This window comes from Cryptomeria japonica, chromosome 2 (assembly GCF_030272615.1).
Source record: "Cryptomeria japonica chromosome 2, Sugi_1.0, whole genome shotgun sequence".
NCBI lineage: Eukaryota > Viridiplantae > Streptophyta > Pinopsida > Cupressales > Cupressaceae > Cryptomeria > Cryptomeria japonica.
The window spans coordinates 258,541,024-258,567,307 of NC_081406.1; the positions used below are offsets into that span (position 1 = coordinate 258,541,024).

The following is a 26,284-nucleotide window of genomic DNA, read 5'->3' on the forward strand; positions in this document are numbered from 1 at the left end:
TGAATATCACAGAGCATATTTCAAGAATGTTTTCAACAAATTTTATCTCAAATTCAAGCCTGAATTTATGAAGAACTCTGGCATGGTTATTAAGGTTCCACCTCCAAATTGATTAAATAATGAGAACCCTGTTATTCAAGAAATATCAAATGATGACTGGAACAAGGCACCTAATGAATTCTATAACACTCTTAAATTAATCTCCCTCAACAAGCTCTAGTTTTGCAACAATGCTGTGATATTCATTATTCATATAGACAAGTGTCAATTTGTTAAGCTGAACAGAATTGAGCAGACTCTTCATTTCGGTTAAGCAGGGGAAAATTTGAATATGATGAACTGTATGGAGGCAATTTTCCTTGCTTCGAATAAAGCTGCTGAAGCCTTTGTTTGAATTGAGACAAAGGTTGGGAAAGAGTAGTTATAGTTCTTCCTCTGGTTATCGTGGCACCTTACCTACTGCCACCTCTACTACTCCTCTTTTTTTCACTAGAGGGCTCTCAGTTGCAGTTGGACCCAGGTATAATAGCAGGCTCTTTCCAATATAATCCAGTCCACCATAAATGAGCTACAGCTGATTTACTGATGCCTTGGAGCCTAACCATTTCTCTTCTGAGTCCCAAACTGTCATTTCAAAATCTCTCTCCACTCCACCACCCAATGAACAAAAATTGTTGGCCCCCTATCCTTTCTTCTCTCCACAATCTCCTCAGTTACCTTCAAGATCTACCATGATAAAGGATCCAACCATAGTTGCAAAATTCACAAGTACTCACAACACAAATTGCCTAGTAAGTTACTCTCCAACAAGTTTTTCACAGCAATTTTAACCTATAAAACTTGTGAGTCAAACTCATCCAAATCCAAATATAAAGCTTTTTCTTACCTGCAATTAAAAAAATACGATTTTCACTTCATTTTCACATGCGACTGGCAATTTAGGACGTGCAGTCAGTGGTGATTTGGGTCATGATTTCATATGCAAATCATAGTTTTTCCTCTTTATTTTTTCTAATATTTTCTCTGTTGGCAAATGTTGCTGTGATGCACATCTTTTCTCAACTTTTTCGTGGAACAAAGTTTTGCTAAGATCTTTTCTTTACTTTTTTTCTGCTCAATTATTCTTGTGTTGGACATATTGCATTTGTTCTAAACTTCTAGATGCATATTATGTAAAGGATCAACAAACAATCCATTATCCATACTTCAAAGTTCAAAGTACCATACTTTCTTTTGAAACTATACCAGAAAAAATAGCAATTCTTATATGCCATGATTCTGTAATGTCGAGAAAATGACCAAACTATTTAGCCCAAAAAAAAAAGATCTTAACAAACTAACTTTGTTCCAAAAAAAGGAATCTCGTTTTTTTAACTTCAAATCAAAAAGTTTATTTAAAAAATTTCAAGTTGAAATGACTGGCATGCTTTAATTTCCAATATGAACAAAATTTTAAAAATTCATATAATTTTCAGTCTTCGCAATCAACATTCTATTAAACAACCTACAAGCTTGAATTTTCAATTATAACTTGATGAGATCCAGACTTATAAGAAGGCCGAGTGGGCATTATTTTCTTCACTTTTTGTATTCGGGAGAGCCACTTTGCAGCCAGGTAAAAAAACATTTAATTTTAAGTTTACTAAAATCCTTACTAAGTTATAAATGGCAATTGTTATCCTTGCAGATTTGTGGTGGGGAGATTATGGTGCCACAATGCCTAATCTCCAAAAGCTTGTCATTCACATTTTATACCAACCTTGTAGTGCTTCTAGTTGTAATCACAACTGGAGTATTTTTTAGTCCATTCACGGAAAGAAACAGAATAGGTTGACTATTTGAATGACCATATCTATGTGCAGTACAACCCTTGGTTACATGAAATGAAGGTACAAGGACAAGGTTCACATGAAGCACTTGACCTTAATGACGAATGAAGGTTTTGGGTATGGGGACTTGAAAGAAGAATATGCTGTTGATCCAAATTTCAGCCAAATTATTCAGGCTCTCAACGATCCAGGGCTTGCAGCTAAATGTTTTTATAGAGAATATTTGTTAGCTAATGGACTTTTGTTTAAAGAGCTCCAACTTTGTATTCCCATTGAGTCTATAAGAGAAAAGTTGATTAGAGAAATGCATTCAAATGGCTGGGAGACCTTTTTGGTAGAGATAAAACTTAAAGCTTGGTTAATGAAAAGTTTATTCGTCCTCAGATTAGGAAGGAAATCAATAAATTTGTTTCTACATGCAGAATTTGTCAAGTTTCTAAAGGTGGAAAACAAAATGCTAGTTTATATGAATCCTTACTAGTACCTAAAGAGCCACAGATTGACATTTCCATGGACTTTGTCCTTGGGCTTCCTCATACTCAAACAGGAAACAATTCTATTTAGTTTTTTTGTAGTGGTGGGTCAATTATCAAAAGTAGCCCATTTTATTCCATGTGAGAAAACTAATTATCCAAGTACGATTACTCATTTGTTCCTAAGGAGATGGTGTGCTTGAATGGGCTACCCAGGACAATCACAAGTGAACGTGAAATGAAGTTCCTTATTTACTTTATGAGGACATTATGAAAGGAACTTAACAGAAAGCCACAGTATTGTTCAGCCTATTACCCACAAATAGATGGACAGATGGATGTGGTGAACAAAAGTCTGGGCAATTTACTCTGGAGCCTAGTTGGTGAGAATCTAGGCCAGTGGGATTCAGTTTTGGTGTAGGCTGAGTTTGCTTTCTATTCCAATGTGAACAGATCCACAGGTATGTCTTCTTTCTAGGTTGTCTTTGGAGACAATTCAAGAGGGATGGTAGTTCTAATTAATCTTCCTGAGGTAAGACAAGTTAGTCAACTTGTTGAGGATTTTATAAAGCATGTATTTGATGTGCAACAAGAAGGCTGAGGCTAAAAATCATGGATGAGAACACTGAGAAGCACAAAGGAACTGCAGTTCGATATCTAAGTACAAAAGTGTACCAAGAAGATGAACAAGATATGATGTATCTTCATAAAAAGAGAACCCCTATGGGCCAAATTATCATAAACAGAAACCAAATAAAATTGGCCAATGTAGAAAAACCAAGCAAAAAACTGAGAATTCTTATTTGGTAGGTTTGCCTGAAGAACCTGACATCACTCCCATCTTCAATGTTGTGGGTATATATCCTTATCAGGCAGGTATAAAATAAGTTCAAGAAGAGAATGTGCATGAAGAATAGACATGACAGTTAACATAGAAAAAATGGGAGCACATTTACAAAGTAATGTACACTATGCTCACTGCTACAAGATTGAAGAATTATTAAAAATGTACTTAGGAAATCCAACATCAACTGGAACATAGAAGAAAATTCATAAGGTTTACTGAACTAGATTCCTCAGAACCAGGAAGTTAAGAAATTTTTAAATTGAGGGGAGGACAATGCATTGCCCCCTCGTGAATGAGATCCTGACAGCTGTTGAATGTTGTAATAAGGAGAAAATAAATGAGGAAAGTGTCCTTGCGAGATGCAAGGATCTTCTCCTACTAAAAATAGAAGTGAGTTGTAGACTAGTTTGCATAGAAATAGAAATAAGAGAGTTGCTGTAGTAGACTTCATTTTCCATTGTATAAAGAAATTATTAATTTCATTCTGCTGAGATTAAAAAAGAAAGGAGTAATTCTACTTGAGAATTGGTGTTCTGTTGATTTGTTTTGCTGCTGGTAATTAAATATATTGTTACCCATTTTCTCCTCTCCTCCCTGTCCATTCTGCTGTGTTTTCTTTGTGCAAGTATTACCACAAGGAATGATTATGGGAGTGGAGCAGAAAAAGAAATATTCTGCATCAATTTCCAAATGAACATCTCAAATTTGGTCATTTACAACAGAAGAAAATAAAGAAAGAAACGGAACTTCCCGGAGAACTCAGTTATCATAAACATCAACTAACTTCATGACAATCTCAATAGAAGAAAGCCTCAAAAGAATTAGTTAAAAAACCCTCCAATTCAGGCTCAGAGGGACCTGACCTCCTTCAATGTCCTGTCATGTTAATACATTCCTGGAACTCAAGTGACCTGGGAGTTGCAAACAAGCGAGATTTTTTATTTAAAATTATCTTGTTTTCAATAAATAACTAAAAGATACTTAGAGAATCAGATGCATAGAAAAACTAGTGTCCAATATTTTGTTCACTCTACATATCCCATCCAATAAACAATTCTACATTTCAGGTTGATATGGGCAATTAATTAATCTCTTTTCATTGTAATGTTCAATAAGGTATGTCCAATTAGTAATTTCTAGTGAAAGTGTTAACAAACAAAAGAAAGATTTACCTAATATTAGACTTTCATATGTAAGACTTAAAAACAATAATTCAATTTGTAAAAAATATTTTGAGACGTAATATAAAACCAATACATGGATTCAATTAATAAAATGTGTGATCTTAAAATTCACGAAAGAGCATTGGCAAGGAAACAAACCTCTAATATGGAAAGTGATTGAACATTCTTGATGTTAGGGACAACCAAACCATGGGGCGTTGCCATGGCAACTCCTATATTATGCGAACCTGCATGAAATCATTGTTAAGAAGCCACAAAGGGACCAAAACCAAACAAAAGTGAACCATACAAATGTGTAATACAATAAATGTTAGTGGTCCAAATTCAGTCATAAATAGATTAACATTTTAAAGGTATTGTTGGAGACAACAGTTTTGGCTTTCTTGTAAATGGTCAACCCACATTTTAATGATATCTGCATAGTTAAAAGGATATTGACTGTAAGAGACTTCCACAGAATATTTCTCACCTAACACAAAGGACATTAGTTACGCTTTCATTAAGCTATACCCCATTGATATAAGCAGTGCTACTGCTAACAATGGTTTAAGAATGATATTGAACAATGGAGACTAACAAAGATTACAACCTGAAACACTATGTACAGCATACTGAGACAAGTATGATATACTTTTCAGACGTGTCACTATATAGTTCCCAGTTTATTTCCAGTCAATCTTACAATTACATTTTATTAGAAAAGATTTTGAATTGGACTGCTTCTATTGTTTTCATTACATGCTCCATAATCTTGCAAAATTGTGCTTCTAACATTTGTAGTTGACATAAAGGAGTCACTCATAGAAACAATTAACAGCAACTCAAAGTTCAAACACTGAAACAGATTATCTCTAAGAAGTGAGAACACTCCTTGTATGGGCACTTGCAAACAAAAAACAAAAAGAAATTATTTTCAAAGATTCTAAAGAAAAAAAGAAAGGCCTAGGCCTAGTACCATATTTAAAGTTGGATTGATATCAACCTCAGTCTAAGCAGTTAGACTAAGCTTAGCTACAAATATGTCCATTAATTTTAGCTTGAAATACAAATTAAACATCTAGCAAACATGCACATTTGAGTTTAAATCCAATATCTTATAATTTCAACTTTGGTAAACATACCTTTATAAACGAGTTCATATGCTTCTTCATTATAAATACTGTTCATTGAAGGATGATCCATCAGAGCAAATGATAGAGACTTTATCAAAAATGGCATGTATGTATGCTTCACACCTTGGTCAGCTGTTGCACCTTGAAAAGATTTCTTTAACTCAACAAGGGAGTCAACGTTAATCTCTTCCAGATAATGGAAGTGAGGCACTTTTGCTGCCATGTTCATAGTTTTGACCATAGTACGCTGAAATCCCCTGAAATAAAAAATCTAGCCTTAGTCCTTAGTCCTTACTCCTGACTGAAAACATTTCTACGTAAGTACATGTACACATATTCCACAAGCTCCCTTCTCATTAATATATCCTCATTCTCAAAGCATAATGTTCAAAAACTTTTAATATATTTTATCAAGGAATTTAAAATGGAATGACATACTTTGCCATGTTTGTTGTTCTATCCAGTAAATATTTTCTCTGAAAAAAGATTAAAAAAAACCTATGCTACACCAAGTTTCCAGGGCAGGGATGGTAGATGAAGAGGGGAACATTAGTAAATTACATTAGAGCTGAATTGAGATTCTACATTAGAGTCAAAACACAAATTAACAAAATTTCATTGCTTTGATTGTCACAGTGCATATATATTATACAAAAAATTACAACAAAATGCCCAAAGGCTGCAAGTTTCAGCTACAGAATAACAAAAACATAGAAAATCTGCTACTGCCACTAATCAGCATTTGGTAATGCTACATCAAAATTGGACTCTAAGTTTGAGTCATTGCCACTATGAGGAACTATCTCTATCCAACGGAACCCCAACCAATCTCTCTTGTGCCTCCTTAGCCTGTGTCATTTTAAGGATCAACATCCCAACATGCCACTAAATTCTAACAATACTCAGGAATCCCATCGTGCTTCATAATTTTACTTGGCCATATCAATTTTGCCTTCCAAATTTGAAGCATTTATGATAATTGCATGTGTTTTTGTATAGTTCATTAAAAATCTTAGGTAAGTTATTGTTGATGTCCACCTCCACCATACTTAAGGATCATGAAATACAATCAAAAATTTGCATTTGCAACCATCAACAAAATTGTCTTTTGAATTCTTTTTAAGTTCTATTTTAAATACATTTCCTGTAATCATTTTGAAAGAAGATATATCATTGTTTAAGTCTTGATAGTACAACTAAATTAAGATTAGATACCTTAATTTAATGATATAGTTTATCGTAGAGATTAACTATCTCCACAAATAAAAAATTAAGAACTTGAGACATGTCAACATATTACTTAGCAACTATACTGGTTAGTTACCCATTTACTCCAATGAGATGGCATGGCAACCATAGAGAAACTTGTGTAATTTTCTTAAATCTTATTTGATAGTTTTGTAGGGTAAATAAACAAGCACTTGATGAGAAGCAAGCAACAACAATATTATTCAAAAAAAAAATGAAAGAAAAGAGGAAACCAAAACAGAAAATCTCACAACGAAAACCCTTGGACACTATTGGATAGTAGGTGACAGAAAAATTAGATTTCTTACAGATCACCTACTAACAAAAAATTTGTAGTGGTGAAAACCCTCAAGTGCCATTAGGCAATAGGTGGTTTGGAAATCAGGTTTCCAATAGACTCCTACCAAAAACAAACATCGAAAAAAAACTAGAAATAAATCAAACATCATGCAATATTGTTGTTTCTGTGCAGCTATCACTCACAAACTATACCATTTCAGACTTGCAGCAGCATCTTGTAGCGACCTCTTCAAGCTATCAAAACTTCCTTATACTGCAAGAACTTCCTTTTTGTATCAGGGTGTTCAACCACGATTTCACAATTCAACCTGCAGCGCATTTTGCTCCATACTCTAAGCCTCACAAGTATTTATTGGTGACATCAGTATTATCAATATATTCCCTTACCTTTCAACTCTTCACCGAATTGTGGAGGATGATAAAACTCAGCTGTAATTCTGGTCTGAGCAGAATCGTTGCTTTCCTTGGTAGCAAGGAAATTCACTCACTTTTTCCTTGGATTATTAAGTGTAATAAGTCGACTTTTTCCCCTTGGCTTGGATTTTTGAGCAACCATGTTGATTTTCTCAGCACCTATAATGGGAAGAAGGTGTGCCCCCCCTTGATTTCCAAATACACTCAGCAGCTTTTGCCTCAGCAACTGGAGTGTAAAGGGCTTGTGTTAGCCTTTTTGTTTATCCTTGGAACATTTGCTATTTTACTATGGAGAACAATAGGATACAAACAGATTTATTTCCTCACAAATCTAGATGTTTACATGCTGAGAGAGAATTTCAGATTTTTGTTGTTTCAGCTTAGGTTTTTGATAATTTTTTCTGCTTTTAGAGTTGTTATCTTTTCGGTGGTACCTCTTTCTTCTCTTCCATAAGTACAGCCCTGCACGGACTTCTTCTTTATATTGAAAATCTCAATTGTGGTTCTACATCACTCTCTTCTGGCCCCAGGGTTATCTACATGAATGTCGTGTTTTTTTTGTCTGATATTAGCTAGTTTTTAGATTTATGCCTTGCATCTTGTAACCTAAGCTTTCTAACATAAATAAAGTAATTGATTGTATCAAAAAAATGATACTAAATCATTAGTAAATAAATATTTTATATATTTATTTAATTATATATAATAATTAATTTATTATATTTTATATAATATATTGGTAATATTTAAATATGCTTGTTTATTAAATTATTTATTTTAAATATATTTATAATATTATAATTTATTATTAGTTGAAAGTTTACTTTAATATTTATATATTAAATTATTGTTTATTTGTATTTATAAGATTTATTTTACAAATTTTAATATTATATATATTATGGCCAACCCCATTTATACTAAACCTGGAGCAGATTTGGCAATCCACCATACCTAAAGCCTAAACCAGCAACGTAGGATATAGAAGTTGAAAAGGAGAAGAACCACAGAAGCTCAAACTTCTCTAATTGATCAAAACACAAATTGCATCACCCATGATATCAAGTGACCCCACAACCTCAAGGACCATTAGGGAAAGGAGTCAAAAGCTCACTTTATCTAGCCAACCAATATAAAAGTTATGATGTGAAAAACATTTCCTGAACACATTTAATTTTACTCTTGCAACAAATCAGGCTATTGGCTACACTTAAGAGAAACTATTGCCAACTTTTTTTCCAATAATTTCATAATAATATCAGCTCTAAGTTCATGAAATACATAAAATAAATTGTATAAAAAAGCATAAGAATTAGTGTACCTGAGGAGAATAGTCTTGTCTTCATAAACTTGATGAGCTGTTATATGTTGATTAGATGACTCATCTGCTGGTTTTAAATTCATAACCTTGGCCTCTGAGGTTTGCGAAGGGTGAGAAATATGAGAAAAATTGTTCCAAACGCTCTCCTGCTTCGTTACGTATTTCAAGACATCCTCTTTCAACACCCTGCCATCTTTACCAGTACCAGGAATATCCTCTAAATTAATGCCATATTCCTTTGCCATCTGACGAACTGCAGGAGTAGCCAATACTTTTTCCCTATTTTCTATGCTATTTGGAGACTCTCTACAATGTAAACCAGATTCCTGAGACTCTGTGGAGGGCCCCTGTATGTGTCCCAAACTTACTACAGTCTCATGCTTTTCATCTACAATTAAATCTACCAAAGTTTCTCCAACCTGGTAAATAAAGTAAGCATATTATAAAGAAGTTCCATATGAAACAATCCTTTCTGAATTTTACGAGATCCACAAAATATAAAGGCACAAGTAAACAATTAAAGTTGTAATTAACAAAGTGACACATTACAGAAGTGAATATCGTTAGAACAAAATACACTTCCATCTCAAACATCTTTAAGATTCTTGCATTGACAAGAAAATTTGCCAATTTTGCAATTGCTTCTCATGCAAATCCATCCATAAAATCATTACAAAGTGAACTGCACAGGGTCTACGGTACAATTACATTGCTAAATTACATTTTAGAGAGACTAGTTGTCTTGAATATCTTCATAGAATATACACTATGGTCGGTTCATCAAGTTATTTTTTTTTTTAAAAGCCACCAATATCGAACAGTCAAAGCAAATTATACACTGCATTGACATGAAACAAATATTGCACTTAAATTTACATAAGAAAGCATGCTTTATGCTTTGAAATTATTTCAAAACATTAAAAAATCATCAACTGGATCAAAATAAAATTATTTGTGCCAAAAAAGAGGAAACAGGATCAGTTTTAAATCAGGCACAGTTTTGTTGGACAGAGAGTTCTCGGATTCAAGAATGCTTAAGATGAGCCCTCAACATGCAAGTTGATATCAGAATCTAAGTTTGGGTTAATGAAAAATTTGGCATGCCTTGTTATATTCATGTTATTTGGATACAAGAATTACTTTGTATACATGTTATTAAAACAAATTCCCAGCAAACCAAAAAATGACAGTTGCACACTTAATCATGAATTCTTGATAGAAAAGTAAAGGGGATTAGAAATTCACTTTTTGAACTTTGAAGGATACTATAGGAATGGACAAACACAAATAATATAGATTGTATGACAGGATTATTCCTCAAAATTCCCAATGAATTTATGATAAAAATGAAAATTGATTTAGAGATCATCAAAAGTTAAAACTCAGCAATATGAAACAAATATGTAAGGAATATAAAAGATGTATGTTTTTTATCTTAACATCTTATACTTCCAGAATGAACTGTCGGCATAAATACAGCTACTATATTAATTTTACTTTGGTAGGTTTTCTAAGTTACGTTTAGTATTTAGGACATGTGCACAATGAATAAACATGTGCATCTATCATTTACAAAGTTAACTAACATCTTAAACTAATTGGTAGGTGACCTACCTAATTTGGCATCTCCACAACCACCTCCATTTGATACAGCTCATATCTTCAAGTTCTTTATAAACAAGATGATCATAGCCATTTGGTGAGAGAGCAAGAGGATGTAGCAAAAATGTAGTCTTGAAAGGAAGCTTGTTCTTCCCATACTGTATGTCTACTTCTATTTTGTTTATTAAATACTTTCATTTATAAATACATGTTTTAAGTGTTCTTGTTTGAGCTAATTCTCAAAGTTGTCATGCCTTGTATCTGTAAAAAGCATTTAAACTCTAATATGGTAACAAAGCATTAACAAGCTACCTCTGCGGTGTGCTACAACATTTTGTTGTTGTTGTGGAGATCATCTCTTAGATATACAGTCATACAAGCTCCATTGATCAAACTCAAGTCCACCATTGTGTCCAGACGGGTCCAAAACCTCAAAAATCTCTACCATTTCACTCAAAAAGGAGGTATGGAGATTCAAAAGCACTCTGAAGTTTAATTCTGGATCTTAAAGGCTTCTTTTTTCTAATATTTTTAAATTATTATTCTTTAAAGAATATCAGCAATAAAAGTTGGAATATTTCAGAGTTAGGGGAAACGTTTTGAATATGCTTTTTTAAATTGCTTTTTTTGGCAGGGAGGGTGAGACGGGTGGTTCCCTTCTTTTCTTTAAGGAACTATTTTTAAAAAAATTGCTGAAGCAAGGCTACTTCTTTGATATTTTTAGGGCTTAAACTTGGGGGGCAGGCAGCAGGCTGGTATTTATATTTATTAATTTTATTCAAAACAAATATTAAAAATAGAGTAACCAAACACAAGCAATTGGCCTCCCACACCTAGTCAGCTTATCTATAGCCCAGTCATCCTCCTGATTTCCTATTGCCCTTCCATTTACGCTGCACTACTTTCTTTCTGATGTAACAGCCTTGAAATACCTAGAGGAGCTCTGCCCTCTTGGGCTCATTGTAATAAACTCCTCTGCTCCTTAACAAAAAGATCATGTGCATGATTGACATCTTGGCTTTATGTTTTGATTTTTTTGCACAATGATGGCACTAAGTAGTAGCTCTAAGTTTAGCTATGCCCTTTTTAACCATTATTGAGACTTCCACAGTCCAAAGCGACATGGTTAGTTATGCTTTTTTGTCACATTGATGCATGTGTCCCAGATCAATGTGCCATGGCAATTACTATTAGTTATGCTCTTCAAGAGCATCATTGAGAATTTCCCACACCAATCCTTTGTTGGATCCGTAAATGACGTTTGACCAAATTTTGACTCCAAATGTCAACAACAAGCTTGCCACACTTTGTAGGAAGCCAGCACAAGTTGTAATATATCACATTGTGCAATCAAAACTGATTGACAGGTTGACATTTCACCTTCTTCATCCTATTGCTAACACCTCTGGCAATAAAATACAAATGTTTTACCAGCTTTGACATTGGAAATAAATAATAATGCACTTCTTTCTGCCTCAACATCAGTGATCAAAATAAATAATAATGCACTTCTTTCTGCCTAAACATCAGTGATCATCATATTCCATCTACTTCTCAAATATAGACTTTTATACAATCAAATCTACCATAAACAAACTACACCTCCTTTCAACAGAAATGTTATTTTTGGAATAGTCTCGTGATAACATTATTACGGTTGTTGACTAGGGTTGCTTATTCACAAAACCTTAAGATACTCTTTGTGGTAGGTTGTAATGTCCCCTTTCAGGATGATCTTATATCTTGCCCTAAAATCACAAGTTCAATTAAAATAAGATATGTAATATGGTTATCAACATAAATCTGGGTTTATGTTCTACAACCATGTTAGATAATATTTAAAATATAATTCTAAAGACAATTCATTTCTACTAGGGTTAGGCATCCAAAATATAAATGCATATATATGTCAATAATCATCTCAACCCACTTAGATAAACCATGCAACTTGTTGATTTTAGAAATCAAGCATAAATAGTTCCATTTCCCCTAATCAACCATAGTAGGGTTTGGAGAGGAAAACCATAAAGGGTGCCTGGAGACTATTCAATGCAATTAAGCCCAAGAGCATCCAACATCCAACTATGACAACTCACCCCTTGGCCCACAAGCGGTAGGAACATCCACCTTTGATGATTCCATCCCTTGGGGTGGCCTGCCTAATTCGAGGTAACCCAGGTGATTGAGGAAGACTATTCAGCCCAATTAAGCCCAAGAGACCACAACATCCCCTTGGCCCACAAGCAGTAGGAACATCCACCTTGATAATTCCATCCATTGGGGTGGCGTACTTAATTTAGGGGAACCTATGTCTACCACCTCTCCCTAATGTATTTCCCTTCGTTTCCTCAATGATTGTTTATGGGAAGAATAGACAACTTATCAATTAAAGAAACATACTAAATTTACAAAGTTTATTAATAACTTGGTAAAGGTATACATTAAAGATTATAATTGCATAATAACATTGTGTAATGTCCCCATTTTTGCACCTTCCTTAGCATCAGTATTTTTCAAGATTAGCCTATCTAATTGGTCTCTATAGGCTAATGAGTTGATTTGGAGGCCATTTAGGGTTCTTCAACTAACACTTTGAGTGTCATTTTCTTGTGTTCTCCTTTCCGATGTATTGAGATATTTGAGATTTACCTTCTAGGGGTCATTTAGGCTCTATTTAAACTCACTATATTTAGCAAGTCACATGGACGTTGGGCTAGACCTTACTATTTATAGTAAACCTTCTAGATGGTCACCAAGCACTACGGTTACCCCTGGGGTGTTGGTAGAATTAATTAATTGTTTTTATATTGACTTTAATTGGAGTTTATAATTTATTTATTATTATTATTAAATTAATGACTTTAATAATATTAAATATTAAAAGCGACTTATAATTAATGGTGTTATAAGGGCATTAAATACAAATTCATTTAATGATATAAAAAATCATTTATTAAAGCCAAGAGTGGGAGTCAACATATGGAGGTATAAGGATATTAGAGTGACTTTATATTAATAAAGAAATTATATGATGGATCACTTTATTATTATTTCCCATATGCAAGTAAAATATTAAAATATTAAAAGTGAGAATCTTAATTAGGGTTTCGGAAAGTTCATGAGAGGATTATAAAAGGAGATTTGAGGAAGTCATTGCATACTTTCTTATTTTATTTTCCCCTTTGAGAAGTTTGGAGCTTGGCTTTCAATGTAGGAAATCTGAGGACAAAAACCCTTGGAGTTTCTCGGTGGTTTGGATGGAAACCCAAGTCCGTCTTTGGCATGGATTCATCCAGGAATCACCATTGCGCTTTATTATCAGATTGTTGGAAGTTTCAACTGGAAATCTCTCTAGAGGGTTTGACAGGGCATATTCTATTTATTTCATTTTTAAAAAGCTACAAGCAAGAGACTTTGGATGCCATAGTTGATGAAATATTATATATTGGACATTGTTATTGTTGGAGATTAATAACTAATGCATTGAAATTGTGTTTGGGTGCCACGAGCCATCGCTTGGAATTTGTGAGGAAGAAGACTTTGTGGAGTTATCTCGCAGGCCAATATATTCCTAGTTGAGTGAGGTCCTTCTCAAGCAGCGTGTTACTTCCTGTAATGTCACCTTTTATAAAATGCCCTAGTCTACCCTGAATTATAATTCTTAACTATTAAGGGTGGGTTAGATAGTGTTGATTTTCCCAGGTTTTATTGGATGTATTTTAATGTATATATCTGATTCAATCTGATACTTGCATTCTTGGAATTCTATATGTTCTCAAATTGAATAACATTATACTATATATAACGGACATGTCTCTCCTTTAATTATAATAATTTAATCAATATTATAATGTTTCATCAATCAATTATTAATTTAGAATAATATAATAGATTAATGTTGAAAATTAAATTTTATATGATTAATAATAATATAATAATATAACATAATAATATATTATTATTAATCAACATATATTATATGTATTCTAAATGATCATTTGACTGAAGCTACAAACATTAACACTCCCTCTTAGCTAGGGAGGATGATCAGACAGGATGTGTAGTGATCTCCCATGTCAACACTTATGGCCCTCACCATAGCTACACAAAACATAATTAACACTCCCTCTTAGCTAGGGAAGATAAAATCAATGCAAATGCATTAAGTCTAGATTAATTATGGAATAGAGAAAATATTATCTCACTATCATATCAGGAAGTATAGTGTAAACAAGAATATCAAGGCACGTGATATTCACCATAACTCAAAAATATCATCTCATGATATTGGGAGTATTTGCATCAACCATATGATGCTCATCACAGGGGACCATAGTCTCAAGGTGTGAATTTGCCTCCGTTGGCGATTCTATTCACAAGCTCTTGCGTGGATTGCCTCTGTCGGCGATTCTATCCATAAGCTCTTGTGTGGATTGCCTCAGTCGGCGATTCTATCCATGAGCTCTCACGTGGATTGCCTCAGTCGGCGATTCTATCCATAAGCTCTTATGTGCATTGCCTCAGTCGGCGATTCTATCCATGAGCTCTCACGTGGATTGGCTCAGTCGACAATTCTATCCACAAGCTCTTACATGGATTGCCTCAGTCGGCGATTCTATCCATGAGCTCTCATGTAGATTGCCTCAGCTGGCGATTCTATCCACAAGCTCTTAAGTGGATTGCCTCAATCAGCGATTCTATCCACGAGCTCTCACGTGGATTGCCTTAGTCGGCGATTCTATCCATGAGCTCTCACGTGGATTGCCTCAGTCGGCGATTCTATCCACAAGCTCTTAGGTGGATTGCCTCAATCGACGATTATATCCATGATCTCTCACGTAGATTGCCTCAGTCGGCGATTCTATCCACAAGCTCTTAAGTGGATTGCCTTAGTCGGCGATTCTATCCACAAGCTCTTATGTGGATTGCCTCAATCGACAATTCTATCCACGAGCTCTCATGTGGATTGCCTCTGTCGGCGATTCTATCCACAAGCTCAAGTTATTGTAAGATCGTCACCTTCCAATAACCTCAAAAATACTAGTGGAAATCATTTGGAAGTCGTCACTTCCTTATGATTTACATAGGGCCCATAAGGCATTAAATGATTTCATTAGTATAATAATCAATTGAATCAAGTTTTACCTCATAAGTGTTTCACCTTCAATAGTGAAAATCCCTCTCAATTACTATGATCGAAATTGTCACAAGTTGACTGAACCATTTGCTCCCTCTGAAGCTCAAGTTCTTGTTCTCTTTTGAAATGTCAGACTCCCTCTGCATCTGGTCTCAATCATCAATTCATTTATAAGCATCAATTTATTTCTCCCTTTAATTCAATTTTATTGTGCTTTCGTCCTGAAGGTATGTCAGAGAGAGATTACAAATAGCTCATAAATTATCTCGAATAGAAATACCAATGATAGAAGCATACAAGATTTTACTAGCCAATATTATAGCATAAATTACAAACTCAATAATTCATGTGCCTTAATAAAACATGGAATACTTATCTTAAGTTTAAAACATTTCCTTTCATAAGGTGATCCCATATAAGAAATATCACGCATGAATCATCTCTCATCATAATTCCCTTTGAATGATGTAGAACATTTTCATAATTTTGATCAACACTTTCATTATGATCTGCCACACACAGTCGTTAATAACTTTTGCAATTTACCAAATTTATCCAATCTCTTTGGTGAGATGTTAGAAAATCTAATTACAAACATTTCCTCCAAGTTATAGCCAGATCCAACGGTTAAAACAAAAGTTATGACATTTTTCCCAAAACTGCTAACCCTAGGTAGGGTTTCAAGTGACCTGCACCAAAGTCGTCATATCTTGCACAAAACTGAATCAAATTTGATGAGATAAACATATTTGAAAACTAGAAACACAGATCTTTCCATCCATATATTATAGTCCTCATTTTGAGGCCAACCAAGGCCGTACAATGGCATATTTCAGACTGAAAATTCTAGAAAAAACTGAATTCTCCAACCCTCTCCAACCTCCAAACTAAACTTCACAGGCTTGAGCTCTGATACCATGTTGATTTTCCCAAGTTTTATTGGATGTATTTTAATGTATATATCTGATTCAATTTGATACTTGCATTCTTGGAATTCTATATGTTCTCAAATTGAATAACATTATACTATATATATTCCTTTGGAGAGGCATGTCCTTGAATGGACATGTCTCTCCTTTAATTATAATAATTTAATCAATATTATAATGTTTCATCCATAGTTGAACTACTCGCGACTCGGCTCGACTCGCCAAGCCCCTGGGAAAAAAACTCGGCGAAAACTCGAGAAAAACTCGGAAAAACTCGGCGAAAAACTCGGCAACTTAAAAACACGCTTAAACTTAGAAAAAAATGCATTTTTTTTGCAATTTTTAATGAGAAGATGCATCCAATGAGTCAATAAATGATAACACAAAAGAAACAAGCTGATTCTAGATATATTTAAATGCAAAGTGTCTACAAAATCGCATCCTCATGAGGAATGCTGATGGCTGGAAGCCTAAAGCAAAATAGTAAATTACTAAATAGTTTTTGTAAAACCAAAAGTAAATACATCATCACAAATTACAATTACAACTTCCTCTTCCCAGCTCTAGCAAAAACATGGGGAGAGGTAGAACTAGAGGGTCTAGACTGTCTAGTCGTATAAGTCTGCTGTGGGACTGGGCGTGACTGTGCCTCCTCGCTCGGTATGGTTGATTGAGACTCATCCTCCATCCTGGATGAAGCTATGTCTCCACCTGCCTCTGGCACTGGCAATGAATCCTCATCCTCATCCTCCTCAATGTCATCCAGCCTGAAACCAAATCCACCCCCCTCCTCCATAGCCTGCCTCTCCAAATCAGTGATGTCAGTGTCGGAAAACAATGGAGGCTGCTCCTGTGATGTCCAATCACTGTAAGGATCTATATCATCCAAGTCAATTGGACCACCTTCTAGTTCCTCTACCTTCTTTACGCGCAATCGAAGATTATATTGCACGTAGACAAGGTCATTGAGCCATTTCTGCGCTAACTTGCTCCTCTTCTTCGTGTGGATTGCTTCAAACAAGCTCCAATTGCGCTCACAATTGGATGAACTGCAAGGCTGACATAAGACTCTGAGGGCAAATTTTTTGAGATGTGGGGTGTTTCCACCCCAATTTTGCCACCAAGCATCTGCAAAATAAATAAAATGGAAAAGTTAGAAAGCAAAGAGAAAAGAGAAAACATAATTTATCAATCATTTTAGTCTTTAGATCCCAAAATCCAAATGGCAAATGTTATACCTGGGGTTTGAGTGGTTCTTCCTCTCCTAGCCAGCTCTAAAGAGAATAGCTTACCCCTTCCTCCCTCATAATTTTGGAGCTCACTCACAATGAGGTCTCTCTCCTCAACATTAGGTACCATCCTCTCAATGCATGTACTGAGGCCCTCCATGACTTCTCCATTCGAATCTGAGTAAGAACCCCCGAACCTAAAACGAGGGTTGAGGAAGTACCCTGCTGCATGAATGGGTTGGTGGAGCTGATTGTTCCACCTCCTATCAACAATTTCCCAAATGGGATCAAATTTGAGCCTATCCCCCTTGTAGTAATTTTTGATAGACTCTTTGGCCCTATCCTTGGCCTCATAAAGATATCCCATTGGGGTTTTATCCCCATCCACCAAGCGAAGAACTCGAACCAAGGGCTCTGACACCTACAATTGAAAAATACAAATTACAAAAAGATCAAAATTTAAATAATGAAGTTACAAATTAGTAATGAGAGACTTGAATCAAGAATAACTAAAATTTAAAAATTAAAGTTTTGAAGTAACAACCTTCACAATCTCTGCAGCCCTTTGTGCAAATTGGTTGTCGAAGACTATGCATGCGACAGCCTCTCCTTCAGGCTTCTTTGAATAAGGTGAGTTAAGCCATTCTCCACTCACAAACATTTGTTTCAAAGAAGTCAATGCAGCAAGAATGCTTTGCAACGTCAAGAAAATCGTTGCAAACCTTGTGACACCAGCTCTCACCAAATCTTTCCCTTGCGTGTGTTGTCTCATCAAATTTAGGACCCAAGGGTGATTGTAGATATATTTGGTGATCCTCCTTGCATCTTCCACAACTGGAGTCACCCACTCAAGTTTTCCTATGTCCTCCAAAAGAAGGTCAAGGACATGTGCTGCACAAGGTGTCCAAAAAAGAGTGGGGTGCCTCTCTTGGAGGATTCTTCCTGCAAAAGAAGAATTTATTCTTAAGAAATATGCAACCAAGTAAAACAAAGCCCACAACAAATGAGAATATTGCTAATGCCTAAAGGTGATAATTCAAAAGGATTCTACCTGCTGACACATATGCTGCTGCATTATCTGTGATGATTTGCACCACATTCTCTACCCCCACCTCCATGATGACACGCTCCAACATTCCAGCCAATGTTTCTTCATTTTTCACCTTGTTGGAGGCATCAACAGATTTCAAGAACACTACATTGTCCTTGCAAGCGACCAAAAAATTGATGATGGTGCGGTTCTTGCCATCTATCCACCCATCAGAAAGAATGGTGCAGCCATAATTTGCCCAATCAATTTTTTGATCCTCCATCACTTCTCTTGCCCTAGCAACTGCATTTGTGAGCAACCTATAAGTGCAAAGTGAAATTAGGTATTAGTACACAATTTTGATTTAATAAACAAGAAATCTAAAAAATAATTAAAAATGAAATCAAGTGGACTATGTAGTAATTTACTAACCTCCCACTCAAATCCCTGCGAGAAGGGGCCTCGTACCCCTTTCCTGAAACTGTCATAGCAGTCACCAAATTCAGCCAATAAGCATTCTCCGCCACATTGAATGCAATGTTGTTGAAGTACCAAAAATCAGCAACTGCAATGTCAGTTTTCTCATGTACCTCCTTATTCCATCCACTAGCCTCTAATGATGGTTGTCCTCCAGGTGTGTTTCTGGGCACAAAATAATCACCTATCGACCCTGATCGTTGTGATGGAAGTGGAACAGGGCCCCAGGCAGGTACTCTACTAGAGGAAGCAGAAGCAATGGGCGAGCTGATGGTCGGTTTGCGGATACGTGGGCCACGCCGAGAGCCCACTATGCCCTCAAGTGCTTCTTCTTCCTCTTCAAGGTCAATAGAAACACCTTGAGATTCAGCTATGGCTGATCTCATGGCTAGTTTTGCCCTCTCCCTTTGCAATTTCTTCTCTTCCCCAGCTGCAAGTAGGGCATTCATTTGTCTTTTTATTTCTTCATTGGTCCCAGGGCATGCTCTAGCATCATGCCTATCTATTCTTGCAAGGTGGTATTTGAGGCGGTTGATGCCTCCATGAAGTATTCTCTCACACTTTATGCATATAATTGACCCAGGATCGGGTCCCTCATAGGCATACCTCCATGCCCCATCTCTAGCACCTCTAGGACGGGTGCCTATAAATCCAGATGGGCATGGATTTAGTGGCCATTGCTCCCTTGCCAAGATTAATGATTACTTAACCTACACATACAAAGTGCAAAAAAAAATTAACATTTTAGTTAAACAATTTAGCACTAAGCAAACTATCTACATTAGTTTAAATAAATTTAGACATCATTCGAAGTTTTTTTTTTTAAAAAGTAGGGTTTGAATTTTTTTTTGAAAACTAGATTCTTCAAAAAAATTGTGAAAATTCGACAAGACTTGTGTTAAATCTTGTGTAAATAACTTAGAAATGATTTAGACTACCTAGGAATCATTTGTAATCAATCTAAATGCAACAAAAAATAAACAAATTGTTTTAAAAAAGCATAGAAAAAAAAATTAAAAAACTTACCTGGAATCTAATTTTCCCTTCAAATCCCCTTCAAATCCACTTGGAATCACTCAATAACCACCCCAAATCACCTTCCAAGCCTTCCAAATGAGTTTCCCCCTTCTCAGCCCAAAACATAATTGGAAAACAAAAAATAAATGAATTTTTAAGCCGTTTTTGGTTGTAAAGGAAACACGAGCGAGTTTTTTTCAAAAACTCGCCAAAAACTCGGCGAGTTTTCCTGGCGAGTAGAAGTCATTACTACTCGCCAGGCCCAAAAACTCGGCGAGTTTTTGTCACTCGCCGAGTTTTCGGCGAGTATGTCATCTATGGTTTCATCAATCAATTATTAATTTAAAATAATATAATAGATTAATATTGAATATTAAATTTTATATGATTAATAATAATATAATAATATAACATAATAATATATTATTATTAATCAACATATATTATATGTATTCTAAATGATCATTCGACTGAAGCTACAAACATTAACAGATAGGGAATATCTTTGTCTCTTTAATAGAAAAACCCAACAGTATCGTCTTATCTCTCTGATGGTTGCAGATTTGATCTGTTTTTTATGCTCTCCCTTTTCGAGATTATTCGATCCTCAAACACCAATGCAATACTTAAAGCATTGATCAATAATTAATTACCAGTACAATACTGATCATAAACAGTAAAATGTTATTAGTCGGTAGTATGCAGATATAAACAGTATTCATTATGCTATGTATGGGGAACTCATACCACAACCACTATATAGAATTGAATGGTTGTATATTTACTTTCTTATAAATGCCAAATCTCATCTCCTCCGATGATGCCTTGAATTCATGGGTGTTGTCATCTTATACTCCATCAGGCTTGGAGCATTACAACCTTTCTTCAAAGTGGTGACTGTTGGAATGGGATGGTTCCTTTGCTACTAACCGTATGTCTCTTCATGATTTAATCACTCTTTTTAATATATTGTTGTTTATTCTAACTAATCCCTCATTCTATACTACAGAAGATCTCTGCTAGACGGAAAGACGATCAGTTCTTATCTATATATCAAACCTTACCATATCTGCTTTGCAATATCTCCGACTGTTGAGAATAGACAATTGTAGCATGTTCTACAATCAATGAAATTGTGAAGTCTTACTTGCGTAAGACAATTTCATAATACGGTTAGGATCTGTTTACTATTTTGGTCTAGTGTCATGGCAGGGACATGACAGTCTATATTAATATTACTATTAAATACTGCATACGAACATGATCAGGCTTCATATATTAAGCATACATATTAAACGCATCCCCATGCATACCACCAAGAACAAGAATGTTACTGCATGTAACTTAATAACAATTCTGATCTGATCTGATCAATGGTGATGTCACTGGAGGCTTTTGATTCCTTTCCTTTATATCTCTCAGTGTGAGGCAGAGGTCACAACTCTTCATCATGTATGCCCTTTGGCAAGAGACACACCATTTCACCATTAGCACCCTTTGAAAGAGTGCAACTGTTCATTAATTTTGCCCTTTGAAAGGGACACAACCTTTCACAATCAGATCTGCACTTCTTATTTAAATCTGATCTGCACTTCTGATTCCCAAATTATCCCCCCTTCAAATGAGTTCACTTCTCTCTTTTATACCTCATATTTGGTGGGGGGGTTGGGGGGTGGTCACAACTTATCATTTCATGCCTTTTGACCATTCATTAACTTAATTAAATTTTAATTATATTACTTTATATTCTAATTTTAATTTAATATTTATTCTTTTGCATTTTAATTTTATTATTATTATTTACCATTAAATTCTATTTCAAAGTGGGGACATTACAGTCTGCCCCACTCAAGATTGTTTGTCCTCGAGCAATGATTCCTAATATGAAATGGTTTTAAATACACACATGGAATAAACATACTGGAAACACACTAGGCATGAACCAAACACGGAGCATACACATGGATATATGCAACATGGAGCATACACACAAATACATGTATTGTTAGATTCCTCCTTATTGACTAGAATGATTCATTGATTCGTGTTTACCCTGCAAGATGGCAGGATCAAAGCTTTGATACCAATTATAATGTCCCCATTTATAAAATGCCCTAGTTTATTTTGAATTATAATTCTTAACTATTAAGGGTGAGTTGGCGAGGGAATATCTTTGTCTCTTAAATAGAAAAAACCCAGAGTATCATCTTATCTTCCTGATGGTTGCAGGTTCAAAATGTTCTTGTAAAGTGGAAAATTGGGAACCTTAGCCAATTCTCCACATGGAAGAAAGGTGGGAACTTAACTAAGGTTCAATTTTCACTTGGGGAGACTTTAAATTCAAAAGAGAAAAATGAATCTACTAGATCCAATCCTAGAGGATGCAAGGATTGAATACTAAGCAGATTAGAATGGAATTAACCCTCTTTTGAAAGTTGATTGATTGAATTAAGACAAAGTGCTGAAAATGGAGACAAAGTATGTGAAAACAGTGAGCTACAAATTCGGGATTCAGCTGTGCACTTGGATCTACAAAGTTTGAGATGATTCGGAGCTACTCGGTGAAATCCGGCAAAAATTGTAGGGACCGTGTGTCCGCATAGGGGTGCCCTCCTATCGGTCCTCCAAACTTTCGGCGCGTCGAAAAGGATTTTTTCGTCTCTGTGAATAAAGCTTAATTGCAGAAGTACAGTTGCGGACCTGTTTCCTACACACAAAAAGAAGGGGAAATGTGTTGGGAATAGGGGTTTGTCTTCAAATCAAACCCCGATTTCGGAATTAACCAAGTGGTTGAAATAATGTAAATGAAATGACTGAAAGTAGAAATCCTCCTCTTTGAGGGGATGTTGAATTGAATGAAATTGAAATGCTTATACCTCCTTGTGAAGTTTTGTTTGCCTTCACATGGAATTAGGGTTTCATGAAGTAGAATGTTGATCTCCTCTTCAATGCTTGAAATCTTGTCTTTATTGCTGCTCCAAAGCTTGAAGGAAGACTAAAAATGCTCAATTGCTCTTGAATACTTGAATGCTTGATCTCTTGAATGCTTGGATGCTTTATTGAATTTCCTAATGTCTTCAAATGAGAGGGGAAATCCTTCTTATATACTTGCTAGTAGGTTTAATTGACTAATTTTCCGACTTGGGCCAACATAGGAGGGAATTCCCGCTTCAAATTTGAGTTAGGTCAAAGGGTAAGGATCAAGGGAGGTCCCAAATAGGGGATCTCAGGGCGCCACGCCCTAGTCGCAGTGGATCCTAGGGTGCCACGCCCTGGTCCTACCCTATTTTGGGGCAGGATCAAGGTGCAGGTAGAGTGCAGGGTTGAATTGCAATGTGTTTTTGATGTGCATGAGCATATTCAGGTCTCTAATCAAGCCGAGGGGCGCAAACACTAAGGCAAAGACCCAAATGTAGTCAAAAATTGCAAGGGGTGCAATTTTAGGATGTTACATTTAGCCCCCACTTTAGCGGGAGTATGAGCTTATGCAAATACCATCAGTAAAGTACAAGGAATTCAGATTGAAATACTTTCACCACATCAAGGAGGCAAGATTCACCAAGCCCCCAGTGGACTTTAGGATCTTACAACTTCAGTGATAAGGTAAAAGGGAAGATCATGAGAGAGAGAAAGAACCATGACTACAACTAGTAAGGTTCTCTTACTATGAGTCATGAAAAACATACCAAAAATTACAAAGCAGAGACAAAGTTCGCTAAGTAACTTAAAGTATCAAAAGAGAGAATCATGAGCGGAGTGTATGCCGCCACGTTAAAGCGATTGTGTACGCCTTAATGGGAGCAATTGCTTTAAGGCAGGATACACCCAAAGAAGACAAGCACGTTATCACAATAATTTAGCCCCCAAGAGAGGACAAATCAAAAGATAATGAACACAAAACACAAAGCACGAGGTGGTTTCACCTAACTTTGGAGTCAGTATGCTTTTTATGATAACTTACGTATATCATGTATATGTATACGCATAGAATCCTCTTCATCCCCCAAAGAGAGGAAATTGTTAACTTTAGTCTTTTAAATTAATTCAATACTCAGGAAAATAGAAATTTAACTTAATTTCCAGATTAATATTAATTGTTGTTAGTACTTAGGAATTTCCAGAATTAAGTAAAAGTAAAGAAATGAACAAAATGAACACACAACACACAAGTACCCTGCGAAAACCTCCTAGGAGAAAAAACCTGACAAGAAAGATCCTCAGATTTGATTATGCTTTAAACACAAGATTCTGATTACAACACTTATCTCTGATTGTTGTCCAAACAACAAGTTGCCAAGGTGATGTAGAGTGATGCCCTAGTTGTAGATGATCAAGACATCCACCAGCAGAAGATAACTTTGACAGGCTAAAGCAGCATGTAGCTACATGTTCTTGCAGTTCACCAAGGAGCAGATTCGCCAAGTGTAGGAGGGCAGATCGCATTTAGGCAGATCGCATTGTGTATGTGATATGAATTGCTTTACTTCATTTGATGAACCCATATATATATATATCTTCCTCTAGATATAAACCTCTAAAGTCGGCTTTAGCATAAATAAACTTTATTTATTATTTATTCCTTAGCATGTTTTATAAAGCCACATCAAGTGGCGTGAGGATAGGGTCTGCCCTATTTGAGTTTGGCGTGAGAGAGAGGAGAAGGGCCCAGCCCTAAGAGTGGCGTGTGGGAAGAGAAGGGCTCAGCCCTAAGAGTGGTGTGTGAAGGGAAAAAGGGCCCAGCCCTAAAGGGTGGATTCCAATGTTTCCTTAGGCAATTGGAATCCGCTCTTCACCCTAATTACAACTAACAGAAACCACCACAGAAGAAGGGAACACGTGTCTTTTGAGTCAACATGGGAAAGACCAAAAGAGATCTCAACGCTTTGCATCGTCCTCAAGTAGACAACACTAGGGACAACAAATAGAAGAATAGGGAGAACAAATAGAAGAATGTCACAAACAAGCACGAGAGAAGAGAGAGAGAGAGAGAGAGAGAGAGAGAGAGTCTACATTGCTAATGGAGCTAATGGAGCATGTCGTTGTCCCCCCAATCTTGTTGATCATTATTTTGGGAAGGTGGACATCAAGCACAGTAGATGGAGCTATCGCAAGTTCCAAACAAGGACCATGCTCTAATGATAAGTCACTTTGTTTGTTACTAGGAGCTAGGATTAATGTTTTAGAAAATTTTGCAAATAAGTCATTGTCAACGTCAACATATTCATCATTAGAAATATCAGGATCAACATTTTCATCATTAAGAACATTTTCACCCATTTCTTCATCAAAATTAATAAGAATAGGAGCTCTAATAGGAATAGAACTTAAACCATCATTTGTCTTAAGCATTTTGCGTCTTGGAGAATTAGGTGGAACATCTTGTTTAGGAGAAAATGGAATCATGTCAACAATTGGTGTTTTAGGAGAAGAAATGGTTTGGGAAGCAACTTCATGAGCTCTAGCACAACGTCTTCGTTGGCATTCTCTCGCACAACGGTTTCGTCTAGTCTTGGCTAAAGGTTGGGGAGGGTTAGGTTCATTAGGTATAGGCTTCGTCTCTTCTTTTAAGGAAGGATGAATGGGTTGAGGTCTTTTAAGTTGGACAATAGGAGAGGTCGGTTGCTTCTCTCTATAAGATGGAGGAGGAGGAACCGCACCATACAAAGGAGAAATGGGAGGTTTAGGAAGGATACCGGGTCCATCATGAGGAGGGATAGGTCTAACTTTAGGAGGGATAGTTTGTTTTTTAGGGGGAAGAGTTTTTCTACCTTTGGGAGGAAGAGGAGACTCATTCATAGGGGAAGGAATAGACTTTTCTTTAGGAAGAGGAATATCTCTTTTCTTGGGTGAAAGGATACTCTTCTCTTTAGGAGAAGGAATAGGCGCCTCTTTGGGAAGAAGACTATTTCTTTCCTTAGGAGGAAGAACAAACTTATCCTCAAGAAGGGGTATATGATCATCAAGAGGAATGCTAAGTGTTGGATTTCTAGGTTTGCTCAAGGATAAAATCATTTCATTTTTCTATTTCTGATATGATCTAAAAAGAACATCACTTCTAGGTTCAAGAGGCTTGAATTGTTCGGACCAAAAATAATCAAGACAAACATCTCCACATCTCATTGTAGGTTGAAATAT

General features: G+C 35.8%; 2 protein-coding genes across 6 annotated transcripts in view; both read right to left on the reverse strand.

The window, feature by feature from the left end:
- Window positions 1-26,284, reverse strand: part of LOC131049928 (lipoamide acyltransferase component of branched-chain alpha-keto acid dehydrogenase complex, mitochondrial) — a 46,702-nt gene that overhangs the window by 4,620 nt on the left and 15,798 nt on the right. For all 5 annotated transcript variants that reach the window (XM_057984025.2, XM_057984024.2, XM_057984027.2 and 2 more), the window contains 3 exons: window positions 8,729-9,147; window positions 5,455-5,702; window positions 4,472-4,560 (listed from right to left, as the gene is read on the reverse strand). In XM_057984025.2, the coding sequence (XP_057840008.2) occupies window positions 4,472-4,560; window positions 5,455-5,702; window positions 8,729-9,147 (756 nt within the window). The remainder of the gene's footprint in view (window positions 1-4,471; window positions 4,561-5,454; window positions 5,703-8,728; window positions 9,148-26,284) is intronic.
- LOC131049927 (uncharacterized) lies at window positions 16,826-18,819 on the reverse strand. The gene is made up of 3 exons (XM_059216560.1): window positions 18,170-18,819; window positions 17,635-18,046; window positions 16,826-17,524 (listed from the first exon to the last, which is right to left on the reverse strand). Exons 1-3 carry the CDS (start codon window positions 18,395-18,397, stop codon window positions 16,938-16,940), a joined length of 1,227 nt encoding a protein of 408 aa, XP_059072543.1. The 5' UTR covers window positions 18,398-18,819; the 3' UTR covers window positions 16,826-16,937.